This window comes from Haliotis cracherodii, unplaced genomic scaffold (assembly GCF_022045235.1).
Source record: "Haliotis cracherodii isolate W230 unplaced genomic scaffold, xgHalCrac1.p SCAF_12, whole genome shotgun sequence".
Classification (NCBI taxonomy): domain Eukaryota; kingdom Metazoa; phylum Mollusca; class Gastropoda; order Lepetellida; family Haliotidae; genus Haliotis; species Haliotis cracherodii.
Window position 1 is genome coordinate 37,928,335 of NW_027266267.1, and position 22,866 is coordinate 37,951,200.

At 41.0% G+C, this 22,866-nt stretch overlaps 2 protein-coding genes across 2 annotated transcripts in view; both read left to right on the top strand.

Annotated features, from left to right (window-relative positions):
* Positions 1–22,866, top strand: part of LOC139458405 (uncharacterized) — a 30,092-nt gene that overhangs the window by 473 nt on the left and 6,753 nt on the right. The window contains exons 2-5 of the mRNA XM_071239829.1: positions 1–192; positions 561–815; positions 2,181–2,423; positions 2,672–2,926. The exon at positions 1–192 is cut by the window's left edge and continues 87 nt beyond it. Coding sequence (XP_071095930.1) covers positions 1–192; positions 561–815; positions 2,181–2,423; positions 2,672–2,926 — 945 coding nt within the window. The remainder of the gene's footprint in view (positions 193–560; positions 816–2,180; positions 2,424–2,671; positions 2,927–22,866) is intronic.
* Positions 5,471–11,338, top strand: LOC139458412 (uncharacterized). The gene is made up of 5 exons (XM_071239835.1): positions 5,471–5,572; positions 6,151–6,226; positions 8,132–8,422; positions 8,851–9,150; positions 9,948–11,338. Exons 2-5 carry the CDS (start codon positions 6,175–6,177, stop codon positions 10,115–10,117), a joined length of 813 nt encoding a protein of 270 aa, XP_071095936.1. The 5' UTR covers positions 5,471–5,572; positions 6,151–6,174; the 3' UTR covers positions 10,118–11,338.

The window sequence follows — 22,866 nt, forward strand, 5'->3', positions numbered from 1 at the left end:
ACATCCAGCCATCAGGGGGCGTTGTGGCCACATGTGACATGAACACATCAAAATGTCTACCTGACGCGATGGTGACTATACCGAACTCTTCCTACAGTGTCCTCACACTACCAACGGTAAACCAGTCACACGCAGGAAACTGGACTTGCTCCATTGGGGATTCTGTGTCAGGTTGTTTCATGACAGTTGCAAGTAAGTATGTTACTTTAGCTCAGACCATCACCTGGTGACTGTATACATCACGTCGTTGTAGCAACGGTGCCCGATCAAGACAAAATTGTCAGTGCAAAATTAGAATTATACATTTCTGAGTTATTGGTATGACATGATACAAATATATATATATATATATATATATATATATTATATATATATATATATATATATATATATATATATATATATATATATATATATATATATATATATATATATATTTGTATCATGTCATACCAATAACTCACTTATATATATATTTGTATCATGTCATACCAATAACTCAGAAATATAATATAAAAAACAACAACAACGTTACGTTAGTTGTGTATTTTGTATTTCAGAACTCCCATCATGTGCCATATTGAGTAACCGGTCTGCAGAAGAAGTGACAGTACGTGTACAAGACTACCATTGTTCTGACTCCATTCAGCTGTATTTGAAGACTGGAAACGTCCCTGGAAGACTGTTGAATACATCACGTATTAATACCACTGTTGACATGATTGAGATCACAGTCAATGTAACAACATCCCTTGTAGAGTCAAAAACTTTGGTCTTTGTCTGTGGCAATACGAGTTGGGAAATTGCTTGTCAAGGTACAGACCTTCATATATGATGTCCTTTTTAAGTCCTGTTATTGTGTGTTTCGTGTGTCTACATCCATACTTGTGGGTTTTACCCAAATGGTTAGCGTGTAACATTCCTTTCACTATTCTTTCATTTAGGAGTTAAATATTTCGTTTCGTAAGATTTGAGTGATGTTATGCTGAATGGATGTATGGAAATGTCATTTGAACATGACGCCGTAAGGTGACGTGATGGTGACCATACCGAACTCTTACGACAGTGTTCTCACACTGCCAGGGGTACAACTATCATGTAGCAAGTAAGTATGTTACTTTAGCAGAACCTTCACCTGGTTAATCTATACTTCACGTCGTTGTAGCAACGTTGCCCGATCTTGACAAGTTGTCAGTGGAACATTAGGGGTTGGATACCATTTTGATTGCCACGGTTATAACTGAGACAATACCTTTCTGAGTTATTGGTATGACGTGATACAAATGTACATATGTTACAGTCCACATGTGGAGCGGTCGGGTAGCCTACAGGTTAAAGCGTTCGCTCGTCACGCCGAAGACCTGGGCTCGATTCCCGACATGGGTACAATGTGTGAAGCCCATTTCTGGTGTCCCCCCGCCGTGATATTGCTGGAATATTGCTAAAAACGGCGTAAAACCAAACTCACTCACTACATATGTAAAGTGACCGAAATGTTTAGTCAGGCATTTACAAAACGCCATAACATTTTAATTCTTTTACAATGAGTTTTCCATTTATTAGTTTGTTTGTTGTTTAACGTCGCATCTAGCAATATTCCAGCTTTATGACGGTTGTCTGTAAATAATCGTATCTGGACCGGACAATCTAGTGATTGATATAATGAGCATCAATCTACGCAATGAGGACACGATGACATGCATATACCAAGTCTGTCGAGCCTGGCCAGCTGATCCCGTTAGTCACCTCTTAATCACAAGCATGGGTTGTTGAAGACCAATTCGAATCCGGAATCTTTCCATTTATCTTATTATAACTAATTCCACATATGTTTATGATCTGTATCATCACCCAGTGACGGAAAGAAAACGAAAGTAAATGTATATTGTTGTTTTTTGGCTCCTGATCACAGCATAGTTAGACTTTTGTGATGTTTGGAAGCCCTTTTGAACTTCTAATTAACTTTAAGTCAATCTCACGGGATAATAATTGTAAAATGACTGAATTATTTATGCGTTTTGTATTTTGCCTAAGTGAACATTTTACACATTAATTGTAATACATATATAGATCAGTAGGTGTAACATTGACATATAGGATATAGTTACTGTTCTTCTCGTATGTTTTGTATAAAAAAACAACAACAAACGTTACATTAGTTGCGTATTATTGTATTTCAGAACCCCCATCATGTGACATATTGAGCAGTCGGTCTGCAGTGGAAGTGACAGCACGTGTACAAGACTACCATTGTTCTGACTCCATTGAGCTGTATTTGAAGGCTGGAAACTTTACAGGAAGACTGTTGAATACATCACGTATTAATACTACTATTGGCATGTTCAATGTAACAACATCCCTTGTAGAGACAAAGACATTGACCTTTGTCTGTGGCAATACGAGTTGGGAAATTGCTTGTCAAGGTATGTTTATTATCTGTATAACCACCCAGTGACAGAAAGAAAACGAAAGTAAATGTATATTGTTGTTTTTTGGCTCCTGATCTGATCCCAGCATAGTTAGACTTTTGTGATGTTTTGAGCCCTTTTTAACTTATATATATAGATCAGTAGGTGTAACATCGACATATATGATAAAGTAACTGTTCTTCTCGTATACTTTGTATAAAAACAACAACAACGTTATATTAGTTGTGTATTTTGTATTTCAGAACCCCCATCATGTTCCATATTGAGCAGCCTGGCTGCAGTGGAAGTGACAGTACGTGTACAAGACTTCCATTGTTCTGACTCCATTCAGCTGTATTTGAAGACTGGAAACGTTACAGGGAGACTGTTGAATACATCACGTATTAATACTACTGGTGGCATGTTTGAGATCACAGTAAATGTAACAACATCCCTTGTAGAGACAAAGACATTGGTCTTTGTCTGTGGCAATACGAGTTGGGAAATTGCTTGTCAAGGTACTGAACCTTTAATTCTGCTCTGGTATTGATTTGAGTGGAGGATAGATGGTGGATGTGTAATAAAGAGACAGGGTAATTAAGTTTAGAGCACTTTTAGATAAGTTAAGCAGACAGGAATTGTTTTGTTTGTATTTTTAGAACCGACTGTTTTATACACTTTGTGTAGCGTGTGAAAATCCTGTGATCGTATGTTTGTTGTGTTTACAAACCTGCTGGGTTTTACCCAAACGGTTAGCGTTTAACATCCCTTTCACTATTATTATATTCTATAATTTCTTCCAAGGTATTAGGAGCGGTCGGGTAGCTTAGTGGTTAAAGCGTTCGCTCGTTAGGCCGAAGACCCGGGTTAGATTCCCGACATGGGTACAATGTGTGAAGCCCATTTCTGGTGTTCGCAGCCGTGATATTGCTGGAATATTGCTAAAAGCCGCGTAAAACCATACTCACTCACTCCAAGGTATTGATATCGTAAATAATTCAATCAATTGTTTGCATACACTTTTTATACTTTTTTTCAGTGAAGGCAGCGAAAGAAAGTAACGGAAGCAATAGCTCTGTTGTCATCATAGCGGCTGTCGTTGCCGGAAGCGTTGTTGTCATCATCATCGCCATGCTGGTAGTGATTCTGGTGAAGATGAAGCAATCAAAACGGAAACAACAGCCAGAAACACAGACTGATACTTGTGTGAACGATTCCACTTATGACGTCATGGGACATAATAGGAAATCCAATGAAGATGTACACAAACCATCTGCTTGCTACGACAGGGTATATATAGTGCAAGCTGGGTGCACAGCTTCTCCCGAAGGAGACACTTCCATCTATGATGTCGCTTCCCGTTAAGTACATTATGTAACTGCACACATATCCAATCACCATGACGGCATTGTGCAGTATATTCCAGGTGATACATTGGGTGACGGGGTAGCTTTGGGCCTAAAACAGTCGCTTGTCATATAAAAAACCGAGTTCCTTTAACCAAGATGAGTGTAACCTGTTTGTTCCTCCCTTCCCTCCCCGGCAAAATGTCCTGAACATAGCTTGGAGCAGCGTTATCCCTTGCTCCCTCACTCACGCACCCCATTTCTACAATGCCACACCAGCAGACAGTTGCACTCATTAACCTCTTAAATATATCACTTTGTAAGATTTTACAATTTATGTGGGTTTTTTTGCAAATAAATGTGTGTTTTGTCAAATTCGTCATACATTTCTTTTCACGAAGGCAACAAATGTAAAAATTACAGTAAATACGAATTTGATATTAAATGTTTTGGTATCTGTACATTTAAACATCTCCTTGGGAAACATCTGCGTGTAAAACTTGTACACTCAAAGAACCCCACTGTATGGAGATTCTGCCTCTTGTGTGTAGATGTGGGTAGATATCATATTCCCTTAATTCTTACCCATCATGAACTATTGATGCCATGGCATGGCATGGTGTGAAAGAATGAAAGATCCACTTCAACCGAACACCGTAAGTTGATTTATCGAACATCATTCAACAGTCAGCATCTTGAATTTGTATCAGTGAATTTCAAAATCGAACGAGAGTAACGCTGAACATGTGTTGTCATATTAACAGTTACATGAACATAACGGCGGCTTTCCCATTTCAAGTTCAAATGTTGAAATAGTTTAAAAAGTACTAGGGCACATTCATACTGAACAATAGCTTCTTTCAGGTTGTTCGTTATTCAGGCGTTGAGGTTGCTATCAGTTGTTATCTGTAGAAAACAGCTCTGTCATGGAGGAAACATATGATATATACTGCAGTTGTTTTTAAGTTTGTGGTAAACTATATTCATTGCGGGAGAGTACAAACTAGAAGATGTATTACCTGGGTCCACAGACACGTTCACGTATATTAACAAACACTTATTATCCAGTATCGTCATTGTGTATGAAACCATAACCCATGTCCCTTATCCTGTATCATATAAATGTAAGTGGTATACTGACAAAAAGGTTAATACAACGTACACTGAAAAATTAATGTTAAAAGTGATGTCTTTCATATGTCCATGGTCCTTCGTTCAGTCAATCAAGATAAGTGCTATAATATATTCCAACACAGTGGCATCCTGCGTTGGTCTAATTACGACTTCATATTTCCTTTTGCATTCTAGATATAAATCAAGATAAGTGCCATAATATATTCCAACACAGTGGTATCCTGTGTTGGTCTAATTACCACTTCATATTTCCTTTTGTATTCTAGATGTTGATGTTGATGTTGTCTAGATGCCTAGTCATGCATGCTTTCAAACATAATCCTGGTCATGATCATATCCCCGCCGTGATATTGCTGGAATATTGCTAAAAGCCGGGTAAAACCATACTCACCCACTCACTCACTATGATTTTTTAAATAGTTTTGTCGCTTTTACTTATTATTATAATCCCATATTATCATCACTGGTTTGCCATCAAAATTGTGTGGTTGACGATTTTGCAAAAGCGACACGCCCACCACACTGAACTAAACCTTATTTCCGTATTATGCCTGTGTATGTGTTGCTGACGTTGGCCTGGAATAAATCGACATAAATCAAGGAAGCAGCTCGCAGGGCGGACCGAGGTGACTATTAGCTAAGGTCTGGGGATCTGCTCAGCATGAATACGTCTCTCAATAAGAGGTAAGACAATGGCGTGGAATAATCTGAACTGAACTGAGAATGATTAATATAAACGGTTCAGTTTCAGACTGTGTGGGCATACGTATAACATGCATATCCGTAACGACACACAACATGGCGACATTGTGAAAATAATGAAAATCGATTGGAAGTGTGGTAGGGAAATTGTGTAGTTTCGAAACAATCAGTGGGTCGTAAAGATAATTGTGCCAGGTATTTCTTATGATTATCGAAAAGGGTGTTGTTGCTTTTCTTTACAGAATATAGTAAAACACACAGTCAGCTGTATCTGGTGATTCTGAACCTGGTTGATGTGACTCACGTTTCTACTGTTACACAGCTGTTGACAATATGGCGTAATAACGAGCGTTGGATTGTATTCAAATGATGCTTTGGATTTGATATCACATAGTCACAAAATCATGCCAGTATAACGAGCACACATAATCATTTCTCTGTTGGCTTTAGGAGAGTGTAAAAGTCAATGTCTAGGACGCTGCTATATATTACCAGCGGTCTTCTTTTAAATATTAATTATCATGATCAATAATATGAGTATTTCTTCCTTGTTGTAATAGGTGAGATTGCGTAAGAGGAGGGCCATGTATGCTGCGTATGCGTCGACGCTTCTACTTATTACTCATCTATCACACTGTATGTACACTACACCGTCCAGGGTAATTTGAGTTTGTTCTGTTGTGTGTATGCAGCTGTTGTACCATGGGGTACTCTATCAGCGTTTTCAAGGGTTTTTGTGTTATCTGCATTACGTAAAGTATAACACGTTACAATTACCGAAATCAGATGTATATCGATTCAAAATGACTTTCAACACTATATGTCCTTTTTATTCTCTTCAGTTATAATGACTATTCTTTGGCGTTTATAGTGAATGACATTTGGCGGACGTAAGGAGGTATATAAGGTTGTATCTTCAAGCCGTGTTTCTACAAGAATGTATTGTCTGTAATTGTCAGGAATTCGGACATTTACCTCTTTAACAACCGATTTGAAGAGATATTTCCTGGAAACCCTTTTGATATAGACATGACTCTATGAGTACCCATTAAGTTTGATGGTCGGTTACTTTTGAAAATATAATATCAGACCCCAAAGTCATTAATGTATCTACAAAACAAAAATATTTATTATTTACATGACTTGCTGGTTATTTAAAAAGCCATACATATTTATTATTTATAATGAGCTGGCTAAACACAAGTGACATGAGTTGCCAAATGAAAGTACAGTTAAAATATTAATAATTTATATTGAAACAAGTATTTTGAAAAATAATCTAAATAATGTCATTATGCAAACAAAAAACTCTAAATATTTCGTATTCCGAAAACAACAGAGTCATTGAGCAGATCTGCCATCACGCAACATGACGTCATAGTGAGAAGTTTTCTTGCAGAAGATCACTGTTTTTGTATAGTGTCAATTAGATTACTAGCGTTCGCCATCACCGGGCAATGCCACCGATGAAGACGTTGCAATTTCGCTCAATTAGCTATCATCCCACATGATTTGTGAAAAAATTAAGAGAAGCCTTTCCTGCAGATGCTAACACATACAAGCGTTTCAAATGTGAAGACCATGACGTGATTATGTGAATGTGTAGGCGCCAGAACTGTGCCAAATGCAATGCCTTAGCATGTAGATTGGTCAATTTGGATGGCCCTTGGTAATTCGTGTACATAGGTAGTTAGTTAATCTTTACACCGAATGGAAAATATATCTTCGTAACCAAGTTCTTTGAACCTGGATCTCTCTCACAGACAGATGCCTCAAATTGCAAGGAACCCAAGACAGAATGTCCTGCCGGTTTGCACTTCCCCTCTGCACGCTGACATGCTAAAACGTCGTGGTATCCAAACCTTCCTCCTCGCAAAGTAGCCCTTTTCGCTTGAAAAAATAACAAAAAACACTTCTGTTTGGTGCACCAGTACACGCAACACCGTACCCAAATTCACGTTTTCAATACGTCGTGAAACAGACCATAATGACTGTGTTGAAGATAGTTGATGGATCGCCTATCATAACTGTATAACGGTTACTGGTATTTGACACATACAGTAAAACTACGTTTATAGCGAACACCTTATAACAAACTGAGTTAGTGTGTATGGCTTTACGCCGCTTTTAGCAATATTCCAGCAATATCACGACGAGGGACATCAGAAATGGGCTTCACACAATGTACCAATGTCGGGAATCAAACCCGGGTCTTCGGGGTGACGAGCGAACGCTTTAACCACTAGGCTACCCGACCGCCCCTATGACGACCTGACGGATATAACGAATTAATTGTTTTGACCCCGGCCATTTGCTGTATATATGCTGTCCATAACTTAAAACGAACTACAGTTATAACGAACAAAGAGGACCACCAATTTTAGTTCGTTATAACCGTAGTTTACTGTAAATACATTTATAGACACACATACTCATTACCACCCTTGAAGCATTTTTAACTTAAAACGCTTTATAACGTATCTTAAAATTACATTACATAAGGGATTGAATTCACTGTCTGCCATCATTCCTTCTCTGCAGGTGCTGCTGAACTGAAATGTCCAGAGTTGGGTTACATTGGCTCTAAAGCAAGCCTCACCTGCATTGGTGCAAGTACCACACATGCCTATTCCAAGCCCAGTGGAAGTACCGCTTCCACTTGCGGTGTGACCAGCCAACAATGTATAAATACTGGCGATGACACTGGGACAGTCATCAATGAAACTCAGACTGTTCTCACGATATCCATTGTCAAGAAGTCAGATGCAGGCGAATGGGGATGTACGCTCGGTTCAGAACCTACTCCGTCAAAGTGTTCCATGACCATTGCAAGTGTGTACCTATGATTCTACAGTTAAACTTATTGTGGCACAATGTATCGTTTTGTTATGCTGGCTCGCATGACTTTGTTGATTCATTATGGTTCACTGACTTGGTTGATGCATGTCATCGTATCCAAATTACGTGGATCGATGCTCATGATGTCAATGGAGTGTCTGGTCCACTACCCGATTATCTATAGACCGCCGAGTGCGGATTTAAACAACAAACAAACAACAAGCACGTTATTGGCAAGGTCCAACAAAACTTAATTTAATTACTGATCATGCAAATCTGTTTTCAGCATTTTAGCAAAAAATGTATCAATTTTCTATAAAGTGTTTTGCAGATCAATATATATTTAAGCAGACATGGTTGCGGTTTCGAGCAGACATGTTATTTGTGACCAAGCAGTGAAACACACTTTCTCTTTGTTTCAGAGTTGCCATCATGCAATATAACGAGTGTTCCAAGCCCAGATGAGCTCCGTGTGAACCAGAATGTGTCTCTGTCAGTAAACGCAGCCGGGTACTACTGTTCCACGGGGATGAAACTGCAGTTAAGAACAGGGAGTAACGTAACCGAACTCACAAAGGGTAACCTGGATGCCATCACTGATGACTCATTTCAACGTCAGCTCAACTTAACTGAATCTTACTTCGGAAACGTGACGTTAGAATTCACCTGTGACAGTAAACAGAAGGATATTTCTTGCAGTGGAATTCAAAGTCTAATGCCGAGTAAGTATGCCAATTTTACCATCCCTTAACTGACTGATATCGTGCACCTTCTACAACAAGAAGCTGACAGCCATTTTAATACTGTTCAACGTTGATTAAGCCGTTGTCACTACCGCATTCACTGTTTTACATGATGATTACATGTGCGGCGCATGATACGTCTTCTGATACCGATGTAAGCAAGGGTGACGAGTGAAGGTAAGTGCTTGATTAAAAACGCCAAATCCTTTGAAAGGTATGTAATCCAGATAAGAAAATAACAAGATGAAAACCTACACTCCAGTTGTGGAAAGCTGAGCAGAATAATCCAAACCATGGTTATCTTGACATTAAATTGTTCGTGTCTAAAACAATCACACACGTCAGTGGTATAACTGATACATCATTCCAACAGTCAACCAATATATCAAGTGGACTTGATGTGACTTTTACAAAAACAAATGGCATTTTCTTCTAAGGTATTCTTATCCTAGGTATGGCGATATTGCAACTATTTGCTTACATGCTTTAACCATTGAAGATCAGGGGTAGAATAGGTGTTCAGCAACCAATGCTTGCCATAAAAGTCGACTATGCTTGTCGTAGGAGGCGACTAACGGGATCGGGTGGTCAGACTCGCTGACTTGGTTGATCACCGATCCCAATTGCATGGATCGATGCTCAAGATATTAATCACTGGATTGTGTGGTCCAGACTCGATTATTTACAGCCTGCTGTCATATAGCTGGAATATTTCTGAGTGCGGCGTTAAACAACAAACAAAACCAAAACCAAAAGCCAACATTACACTTTTTCAGAACAAGTGACTGCAGACAAAGATTCAAGGAGCACAAACATTAGCACTGCCGTCATCATAGTGGTATCGTGCGTGGCTGTTACAATCATCGTCGTGCCAGTGGTAGTTCTGGTGAAGATGAAATGTTTAAAACGGACAGAACAGCAAAAAACAAAAGGAATAACCATGTGAACGACTCCACGAACGACTAGTCGCTGCAATATTACGCCATGGCAAGGGATATGTAATATCACTACCCAGTCTGTTTGTATCTGTATTGGATTTAGGTGTAGACTCCAAAAGGGAATCAGATCACCTCCCTGTTACAGGTAGATTTCAGTTTCACTCTGGTTTGTTTATGTGCAATTTATACTGACCTTAATACGGCTGTTGATAAGTTGGTAGAGATTTCGCATATATCGGGTGCTCATTAAAGAGGATTTACTTCCGAGTTGAGTGGTTCATTGAAAAGTAACCCGTTAGGATTGATAATGAATGTATTGTATTACAGCAAATAAATATACGCTTTTGAATTTGACTCGAAGATGTAAAACAGATAAATGTGCTGATATAAACGGCAACAGTATAAAGGTCGTATCATGGATGAGATTAAATCAGCCATTGCTGACAAGGATAGTAGTATACGTAATGGGGGTTCTGGCTCACTTCAACTGGAGCCAGATTTATAGACCTATACTACCACTACAGGGGGATTTTTTATGCAAAATTGATTATGCGATTCAACAATCGTCATGAGATTAAACTAAATTGTAATGAAAATGGCTCTAGCTCACCACCACTTGGAGCCATTTTCGAACCTATCAATGCTTCTATGATATAAATTTTTATAGGTAATGGGGGTTCTGCCGCAACTCCACTGGAGCCAGATTTATATATATGTACCTATACTGATACTACAGATGGAATTTTTTATGCAAAAATGATGATGTGATTCAACAATAGTCATGAGTCGTATTAAAAGAAACATCAATATTAATTAATAATGAATAAAATTTACTATAGCCCACGAGGATATTGGAAAGGTATAGGAGCAATAAAAAAATTAGCCACCGTGGCTAAGGTATCTAAAGATGTGGCCAAGGATTGGTCAAAGAAACAAGCGATGTGGCAAATATGTTTACCAGCATCGCGTTATATACCGAGGAAGACGTTTGATATTTTTACAACGAATGAAGTTCATCAGGCTGACCTCTTGTTTCTTCCCCACGATAAGGTAAGACGCAAAACGTATAAATACGCTTTAACCGCTACAGTTGAAGTGAGCCAGAACCCCCATTACCTATACTACTAGGATTGTATCACATTTTGACGAAAATAAAATCTTGGCTACATTTGAGAGGTAATGTTTCGTCTCGAATGTTCGGTTTGAATATTTAAGAAAGTTTTTTTCAATAAAAGAAGTGTAAATCAACAAACCGTATGTTACTGTTTTTATTACGACCAATGATATTGAAAAATGTGTTATATCTGACCCAATTACTCAAAGGGTCGACCCGTGAAGATCCGGGGTAGAATAGGTCTTCAGCAACCTATGCTTGCAGTAAAAGGCGACTATGATTGTTGTAGGAGGCGACTAACGGGATTGGGTGGTCAGGCTAGCGCTTGCTGACTTGGTTGATGCATGCGATTGTATTTCAATTTCGTGGATCAATGCTTGTGATTTCAATCACTTGATTGTCTGATCCAGACTCGATTATTTACTGATCACTGTCATATAGGTGGAATATTGCTGAGTGTGTAAAAAAGGCATCAATGTCGGTTCCATATTTGGAAATTGTATTCAAAGCAGTTCTCGACAGTTTGTGTTTTCAAGACATATGGAATACAGGTGTGATATATATAATCATCTGACCCCATCTCAACTATGGAGGCATATCGCATTTGGATATATTGGGTAAAGTCTTCACATTGGAGGTTCGAGATAGAACTTGGATAGGAGTAAATTGTCTCAGGCAAGTCTCAGGTGTAATTATTCGACAGCGGATAATATGTTTATGATATATTTTCTCTTTAGAAAAACTTCTTAGGAAAACATCAACTTCGATTGTATGTAGCATTTATTAGTTTTCTGAAAGCGTTCGATTTGATAAAAGACAACCCCATGTCATATTTTTATATGTTTTGCATATAATATAGGCATTAGTGAGATGATTTAAATGTTTTGAGTGATATGTATTCCGAGGTAAAGGCTTATGTGGAATCTTGTAATAGAAGGTTATATAATTTAACACATCGTCCGCCAAGGTTGCATTTTGAGCCCAGTTTTGTTTATTCTCTTTATGAATAAGTTAGTGAGGGAGCTTAAACAGATGAGGTGAGGTGAAATGGGTTTTAACGCATGCACGTGTGTGTCTGTGCGTGTGTGTGTGGCTGCTAGTACTAGGCCGGACTGATGCCGATTTAAAGTGCTAGCTCACTGAGATACCATGCCGCAGTTTAACATGAATACCACACTCAGACACAGTATACCACTTCCGAGCCGACCAGTCCTTGTTTTAGCCACTTAATTTCCAGCGCCAAACAGGGTGACAACAATCTTTTAACGTCTTTTGGTATGACGCGGGCAGAGATCAAACCCCGGACCTGCCGCTCTCCGGGAGGACGCTCTACCACAAGACCACGGAGGCGGTCTGAGCTCAAGCAGAGAGGGGGTATATAAATACTAAACTGAATAGAAAATGTCTGTCCTTGAAATTATTATTTGAATTATCGCTTATGTTGTGGCATGGTTAGGCTACCGTTACGTGCGGGTAAACTGTTCAAACACAGCGATTTGTTGTTTCGACTCTGTGTTGTTTTAATATTTGTACACGTTACAGGACCTCCATCCTTTAGTCAGTCTGTAACATAGACGGGATATTTTCCTTGATATATGTCCTCCTGTGTTTCGCACACGGAAGTTGTTCTTCTACCGACATGGCAAAGCAGGCAGGCCATTGATATCGAAAGGAAATTGAAACTAGGATAAATATGTTATTGACACATGAAATAATAATGATCTAACTATTTTCCTGAGTGGTTTCAGTGGTCCCGATAAAAATGTGTCACTTGTACTGACGATACAGCGTTATTCAAATCCATTCCCAAAATATATACATTGCGTTTAGTTTCGTCTCATCATAATCACACATGCATGTAAATGGATGATCCAGCTGTCATTTTCCTGATCACACAATTTCACAATTTCAGTGGTCGCCATACATGTACATATTACAGAATGGTATATATGCATATAAATACACTGTTTAGTCCAGAGAGTTAGTTTTCACATTTTTCAATCCCGAAACACGAGACAAGTGCAATAGTAGATAACGTTTTGAGTGTAGCACGCTGTAAGGTGTAGTGAACAATGTAGTAATTAGTGAGTGAGAGTGAGTGAGTAAAATATAACGTCTTTGTAGTACAGACACAAGTGGGGGCCATAACATGAAAGAGATCTGTGCCTAATCTGATTAGCATTGGACTAAGTTTTCGTGATATAATGTTCCAAATTTAAGAGAAACGCTGGCCATGCCCATCGGATTTTGCTCGAAAATTATTATTTATTTTATACTAAATGTGTGAGGCAGATTTTATTTTATAGAAATACACCATTTCCTTTTGTCAACAGTTTGAAGCATATTATTGTTCAGTTGTTCTTAAATTGTATCATATCACCGATCCACCAGAAACTTAAGTTAAACTTCTTGGTCAAATTGCCTTGTTTTGACTTTGCCAATCTGAGCTGAAATTCCGATTCATATGCGTTAAGAAACAGAACCACAAGAAGGGGAGCACGTTGACACCCATATCGATGCCTACTTCTTGCCTAAATACCTGAGGGGTCACTACCTCAGACTCCCCTTCCATCACACCACTAACCCATACACCCCTCCCGCCACACCACTAACCCAGACAGCCCTCCCACCCCACCAATAACCCAGACGCCCCTCCCTCCATAGCATTACCCGAGTCATACCCCACAACCATACCACAAACACCCATGCCTTACTACCTCGCCACTACCCCAGACTAACCTCCAACCACACCACATCCGCAGCCACCCCTACCACCACATGACTATCCCCGACATCCCTCCTACCACACTACTACCCCAGACACCTCTCCCACCAAACCACTACCTCAGACACCCCTCCAACCACACCACTAGCCCAGACACCCTTCCCACCACTCCACTACCTCAGTCACCCCTACCCCCTCCCCACCACACCCCTAGCCCAGACACCAATCCAATCGCACAACTATCCCAGACACCCCTCCACCAAACCACAACCCCAGACACTCCTCCAGCCACACCACATCCCTAGACGCCGCTTCCACCACACCACTACTCCAGACACCCCTCCAACCACACCACATCCCTAGACGCCGCTTCCACCACACCACTACCCCAGACACCCCTCCAACCACACAACATCCCTAGACGCCGCTTCCACCACACCACTACTCCAGACACTCCTCCAACCACACCACATCCCTAGACGCCGCTTCCACCACACCACTACTCCAGACACCACTCCAACCACACCACATCCCTAGACGCCGCTTCCACCACACCACTACTCCAGACACCCCTCCAACCACACCACATCCCTAGACGCCGCTTCCACCACACCACTACCCCAGAAACCCCTCCAACCACACAACATCCCTAGACGCCGCTTCCACCACACCACTACTCCAGACACTCCTCCAACCACACCACATCCCTAGACGCCGCTTCCACCACACCACTACACCAGACACCCCTCCAACCACACCACATCCCTAGACATCCCTTCCACCTCTATCCAAGACACCTCTACCTCCACATCACTCCCCAGACACCCCCTCCCCACAACGTCACTCCCCAGACCCCCCCCCCCCCCCACACACACACACCACACCACTACCCAAGACGCCTTTCCCACCAAACCTCATCCGCAGACGCCCCTCACCACACCACTACCCCTCCCACCTCACCAAAGACCCCCGACACCTCTCGCACGACACCAATACCCAATACGCCTCTGCCACCACCCACAGCACCGCCGTGCTACTGTAGACGAAGCAATATAATACACTGAATATATTCAGTCCAATCGCCTCTAGTTGCTTTCAACTGCCACCATCATCGATAATACATGAAGAGCAATGTGACATTGCAGCACAACCAATATATGATATTAATATGAACACGTGAATATAAATCTATGCTCATATATGAATTCTGTATTGATCCTCCGTAACACACTGTATACTATAAGCTGTGGTAAAGTTGGTTCGTGTTTTGTTAAGAATCAGGAAGTCAAACGATGTGCACCCGTCATTGTGTGCCGATGTATTTTTGCATGACCTGGTTTCTTCTTCGTGATCCGTTTATACCACCAAGAGTGAGTTTCACTGAACCAGACGTAAACAAACCCAAAACATAATTGATGAATAATTCATTAACGATATCTAGGCTACCAGCGTTCATCACACATGAGACATTTAGAGGACTGCTACTGTTCGCGTGGTCTTCCTCTGTACAGCTTGATAGCTTGAGTCAGTGAGTGAGACATTCTCGCTGTATGACACAATGGACTTTATGTGCGTGAATTAAACATACTACCCAACACACGTATGCCGCAACGAACAGGTGTTGTCTGTAAATCAATACCCATTCACAACGTAGCATAGCAACGACATCCACACGAGGTGAACTTCATTCATTTTAATGGGCCGCTCCCAGCGGTCTGTCGGCGCATTTCTAGTCTCTTTCCAGTCGAGATGTGTCAAGTTTTGTATGAAAATTAGACTTGTGCTTTGTGCAGTTAGGGTAATTACTTCTAATGATATAGTTTAAAGATAAATAATTTGTTGTTGAACTTCTTGGCTCAAACTTGCTAGGTCTGCCATTGTCCAGCGCTCGTGTCCTTTTAATCAGATGCAAGTGCAGTTTGTTCCCTCCCTTCAGACAGACAGGTCATTTGTCATACACCTTGTTATTGCCAATCGTCATACAGTTGAGTAGGGGGTAGTTAGAACACTCAACTTAAGCTGTAATGGTATGACCCAACAGTCTGGGTTAAAGTCTTTGTTACAACAACAATGTAAAATTCATAAAGGGTGAGTTGTTGTGAGCTGGTTATCTTGTGAGAAGAGGGTATTAAAAAGATCAAAGTCACTGTTAGTTCTTTTACTCACAGATAATTAATATGTTGTTTTAATAAACACTTTGCCCTTTGGGTCAATAAATATAATTCATGATTCCTGTGAAAGGAGACTTGAGATGTTTCAGATGAGAAACTGTTTAACTGATGAGATGTACTTTGTGATCACACACATATGTATAAATACTGTATCAATTGCTTTTACATCATTCACAATCATGGTTCTGCCACTTGTAGAATACCTTCCGTCAGCCCGCGGTAGCCAGAAGGATACTTGTTCAACAAGAATGCAACCAGACAGACAGTTTGAGAGTAATGTGTATGTTAGGTTTTTTCACATGGCCAACTCACTGTTAGGGTGATAACCCAGGCTTATATCACAGAAACACGGGCTATTAATGGTGTATGCATAACTTCCTTATGTACAGTTAGACATTCAATGTCGTTATTCATGTATGTATATGGGTGCCTTGAATGGGAATATCTTTTCATTAAAAATAGGTTGGAATACACTTATTGTTTATCTATTTACAACATAATATAATTGTGTTGTACCCATAAATGAAATGAAATAGGCAGTGTATAATCATGTAACCTTATCATCTCAACATTCGTCTTGGACATCTTCAAACGATTGTATTTCCCAAACCGCCTCTGTCAGGTATGGGGGTGATCGGGTAAACTAGTGGTTAAAGCGTTCTAGATATGTGCTATAATATATTCCAACACAGTGGCACCCTGTATTGGTCTAATTACCACTTCATATTTCCTTTTGCATTTTAGATGTTGATGTTGATGTTGATGTTGTCTAGATGCCTAGTCATGCATACTTTCATACCTAATCCTTGTCATGATCATATGACCGTTTGTTTAATCTCCTTATGATTATTTAAAGGGGCGGTCGGGTAGCCTAGTGGTTAAAGCGTTCTCTCGTCACGCCGAAGACACGGTTTCGATTCCCGACATAGGTACAATGTGTGAAGCCCTTTTCTGGTGTCCCCCGCCGTGATATTGCTGGACTATTGCTAGGAGCGACGTAAAACCTCACTCACTCACTCACTCACCCCGCTGTTTTATAGCTGTACTATTACTGAGTGCGACGTTAAACAACAAACAAGCAAACACTAACTTGTCGCTTTATGATGAGTCTGTTCGGTGTAGTGCAGCTTTATAAAACTCTACAGTATTTCAGTTATATCAGAGCTCATTATACACGCAGGACTATAGCCCGATCTGATGCATAAGTTACAGTTTTATCATTCAGTGTGCAGGTGTGTGAGTGTTGTCAATCTAGCACCTCGAACAGTGTGAATCATATACCTGTAATATCTGTGTCGCCTGCTTCCCTGAATATAAACATACACCACCGGAGTAATATATACTCATTTCCTCATAGGCGCGTGTGTATGGCTGCGTGATTGTGTTCCGTCTCTTTGTGTTCATGATAAAGTGGGGCACTTTCATTCTGTATTCACGTGCTGTTGTCGGCCAGAACGAACATTGCATGAGGAAAATGATACCAAGTTGAATATATTATTCACATGTTGATTGCTATTGAATGAGTCATTCTTATCGTGTTCCTTTTTAAGTCATGTCAATATAAAAGTCTTCATAATGAATAAATTAACGTAAATCCCTTTTCCATTCGACAGTATGAAGCAACTGAACAAAATATGACCCGCATTGAGTCCCCCAAATGTCAACTGCAAAAGGCACAACTTGTAAAACGGCAAAGGTTACAGTAGGCAATGCAGCTTTTATTGACCTCAACCATAAATACTCATCACTAAAAGTTAAGCATAAACGTTTGAACAATACTCGCAAACAAGTGTAGTATGTGAAATGTATTGTTCATTACCCCCGACCTGACCAATACGCTGTCCCAATCACCAATTAATGAAAGGAAAATGTGTCAACTGGAAGCTGTGCAAGTATGGCTATGTAAACGAATGGTGTTTCATTTGCCTATCATGTGAGCGATGACTGATTACTATTAACATTTCAGTATGAAGTATGCAAATGACATCATGCCCTATATCGAGACAAACACACAAGTTCCCTTTCGCAAAGCAGCGAGTGTAACTAATACTGTGATGGATCGCACTTGGCAACTGCAACACGAGGGTGACTGTATGCCTACTTTGTTCCAACACATTGTTGAATCAGATTCGATCAGTGGAAACTGGACTTGTTGATGTGAATCATGCCTCAAATTGAAATAAAATAAACACGATTGAGAATTATATACATTATATATTCTGTTAAACCTATATTTATCAGAAACAAATAAATCCTGCTAACCAAGCAGGGTCAATTGTCATGGAAACATCTGATTGGAAATCTCTGGTTTGATCCTGGAATACTGCCTACTCAATCATAATTCAAATTTAAAAAAACACATATTAATTACCAACTCCCTGATCAACAAACTTCAGTGACGTATAGGTTAGATTTGGTGAAGTAACTTTTTGTTCTAAATCTAGTAACACAATCTTGAGAATATTTCCGGCTAACGTTTCGCGTACATCAGAGAATTATCATGATCATGTTCAGCGTAACAAAAACGACCTAAGATTAGAATCCACAGATTCGAAGGCCATAGCCTGGTGCATCAAGCTGTGTCTTCCAAGTTCCACATTTAAACGCAAGTTAGTACATTTAAACTTTTAAATATCTGTATATATGTTTATTTACTGAGGAATGTCATGTGTTAAATGATGTTAACCTCACGCTTCTAGCAACAACCAGCGACTGAAAATAAAGTGAAAACAAAGACGGTGGCATTGGCTATTGTACCTATCTGAGGGGTTCCACTTGCTGATGGGACAACCTTTATTGGTACAGTTCTTAATATGAGTGAGTGAGTATTGTTTTTAACACCGCTGTTAGCAATATCCAGCAAGATCTCGGCGGGGGACACCAGAAAAGGGCTTCACACATTGTACCCATGTCGGGAATCGAACCCGGGTCTACGGCGTGACGAGCGAACGCTTTAACCACTAGGCTACTCGACCGCCCCCTCAAAGTACGAGAATCTGTAACCATCAGGGGAATCGGCGTGCTGATGAGCGAACACTTTAACCACCAGGCTACCCCACCGCCTACCAAGTCCAGTTTGATAATGTTGCATTAGTTGTTTTCTGTTCTCAACAAGATGAACACATCTGTCAACAGTGTACTCGTCTGTGTTTCAGCTTCCGTGATGGGGCACCTGGTGAATATGTTAAACGTGATAGCGTTGTGATAACTTTATTACTCACTCACATTTCAACAAATCAACATTAAATACGTCCTAGTAACGGTTGTCCTCGTTTCACAGCGTTGTATGCTTTAACATACATCTCTGCTGTAGTCATATACTAGTATTCCGTTAATGTTTTACAGATTGACAAAGGTGAGGTGAGGTGAAATGGAGTTTAACGTCGAGTCCAAGATTATTGCACTTTTATAGCGATGTGCATGCACGTATATGTGTGTGTGTGTGTGTGTGTGTGTGTGTGTGTGTGTGTGTGTGTGTGTGTGTGTGTGTGTGTGTGTGTGTGTGTGTGTGTGTGTGTGAGTATGTGTGTATGCTTGTACTGGTCCGGTCTGATGCCGATTTGTAGTGCTATCACACTGAGACACGGGGGCACGGGTGGCCCAGTTGTCTAAGGCGCCGCGATTCGCTGTGCAGAGTTGCGTCCCTTGGGCACGCCAGAAACCTATGATTGTGGGTTCGAATCCCGGTTCGCCCCGATTATGTTTCTAGGTTTGTCAGCACCATACCCGTGCTCGTGGGTTTCACCGAAGTGGTAAACGTCTTAGACCTGCATCACTTCGGGCTTTCCTCCCACATTAAGCTGACACGCCGTGATATAACTGGAATAATGTTAAAAGCGGCGTTAAACCCAACTCACTCACTCACTCACTCACACTGAGACACCATGTCGCAGTTTAACATGAATACCCCTCTCAGACATAGTATACGTTAGTATAGTGACGTATACAGTCCTTGTTTTATCCCCTTGTTGTCGAGCGCCAGCGGAGTAACAACAAGCACCATCTTTAAACGTCTTTTGGTATGACGCGGGCGGGGATCGAACCCCGGACCTTCCGCTCTCCGGACGCTACCACTAGACCACGGAGACGGTCATGATCAGATTCAAAAAGGAAATAATTGACATATACTGAGCCGCAAAAGAAACGTCACCCCCAAGCAGCATTGCATGAACAGTTGTCATTTAAATATCTGGGTAATTTTTGTCAAATTTGATGATAAAAAAACAAAGCAGATGACGATAAAACCGATCGCCCAATCGCATCACGGCAACGGCCATGGTAACCCGACGCATGTGAGTTCCGTGCAAATTGAAATGCACATGCGTTCCCCCATTTCTTGCCCGATAAAAATCCACCCAAATCGGATAACATTCGTTATTGAATTGCTACCACATGCAAAGATTTACAAGAAATCAGCGACACCAAGCCCTTGCACGATTGCAAGCTGGAGAAACCGCCCGGCAAGTAGCCAATGCATTTAAAGTCCACGTAAGGACCATATACAGGCTCCAGCAACGGTACCAGACCACCAACACTACAGATGACCGACCACGTAGTGGTAGACCAAAGGATCACCACCCGACGTCAGGATCGTCAGATTGTGCGACAGCATCTTCAAGATCGCTTTGTTACTGCTGCGGAAACTGCTCGACAGACCATGGGGACACACCGGCGACACATTAGTGCGGACACCGTGCGTCGACGATTGACGAGCAGACACCTACACTGTCACAGGCCACACCGACTACCCATTCTGACACCACGTCATCGCCGGGACCGTCTTCAGTGGGCAACACAGCACCAGCATTAGCGCCACCAGTAGTGGTGAAGGGTTTTCTTCTCAGACGAGAGCTGTACTGTATCTCAACAGCAAATAACAGAGAGAGAGAGAGAGTCTAGCGACGCCGTGGCAAACGTTATTCGGATGCTTGTGTTGTTGAGAGAGTCTCGTGGGGTGGTCCGAGCATCATGGTGTGTGATGGAATTGGTCTTGCACAGAGGGTCGGCCCTGTGGTCTTCCAGAACATCGGTCCAGGGAGAGGCAATGGTGTCACAGCAGCTCGGTACATTGATCAAGTCTTGAGACCACAAGCAACCACGAGTTTCAGCATGATATAGCCCGTGCCCACACTGCGAGAACAAGAGACATCCTCAAGCAGAGTGGCATCACAACCATGCAGTGGCTTGCCCTTAGTCCCGATTTAAATCCCATTGAGCCCCTGTGGGGCGAGATTAAAAAACGGCTGAATGACGTCCGACCAAGGCCTACAACTGCAGCTGAACTGCTTCAGGCTTTCCTCAGGGTTGATACAATCAGCCTAGTGTTCATGTGTTCTTTCAAGCTTCGCAATGAATATGATTTCGTCACATTAGATTGGTAAAGGTAAATGATTTTTGCGTATATAATAGAAAACATTTTGAAATTTGCTTCAGCTGGAAACTGTGTTTGATTGATAAAGAATGAAACAGTCCCTCTTTCCGCAAATCAACCAGTTTGCATGTTGCTCATTCATTGAAAACACGCGAAAAGAGAGAATTTTCGAGCAAAGTGATTAACCCGATTTTTTTAATCTCTCTGTGGCGTTAACCTTTAGACCAATGTCCGTCAAAGTTCACCAGGCCGCAACCTTAGCGTATACATAAAATGTACCACACACAGTAGTTTTCCAAGCACCAGAACGATTTGAGAATGACTTTTCCTTGACCTCCACCCTCATGGAAAATACATAAAATGTCTGCAGAAACAAATAAGCATGCACTAACACTATCTGAGAGAAAAGAGAGACAATTTGATAAAAGCGAGTTCTTTCCGACATTTCGACCAATTTCCACTAAATATTATAGGTCTCGCAACTTCAGTGCAGAGATAACATGTCACGTTCAGTTCAATTTGAATTAACAGTTTACTTGGACAGTTGGTAAGTGTTTTTAAACATGAGTGACATCAACACGACATACGTCAAACGAATTCCCCAGAATATTCCTCTATATGCGATATGATAGTCATAGACTTTGAGGTAGATGAGTTATTCTCAAATAAAATGCGGTGGCGGATAAATCATGACAAAAGCCATAAGCAACCCCGCAATGCTTAGTTATGGCGACCGCCTCCGAGGTCTAGTGGTGGAGCGTCCGCCCGGAGAGCGGAAGGTACGTGCACGTGGTTCGATCGCCGGCCGCGTTATACCAAAAGACGTTAAAGATGGTACTTGTTGTTACCCTGTCTGGCGCTCGGCATTAAGGGGCTAAAACAAGGACTGGTCGGCTCAAAATGTTTTCTTATTCTTTCACAAAGTAAAAATGACTTGTGTTATATTTTGGGTATTCTGAGCAATGATGGCCCGAACTTCCGTTTTGTGGCAGAGGTTCTGTCCACTAGGCACGGGGAGAAGAAGGGTCTTCATGTTTCCATGGAGTCGTGATAATATTGTTACAACGCTATGCAATGAAACCCACATGCACAGCGCACCTGATACCAGCGAAAACAAATAGCAAAGAATTTCGATTTCATTTATTGATCCATGCATATCTTCTGTGCACGAATGTGCACGAGTCATTCATTGTTTATACAGGTCAAAGTCGGACAGACACTTTAATATACTTTGTAGTGACTAGAAACCTGTGTACATTTTCATAGCTAAATAGTGAAAACATTCTGCCCGAAAGAGCCCTCATTTTGATTGTCATGTTCTTCCCTTTTATTACCAAAGTTACATGTATATCATAAAAATGCAAGCCTATTAATAT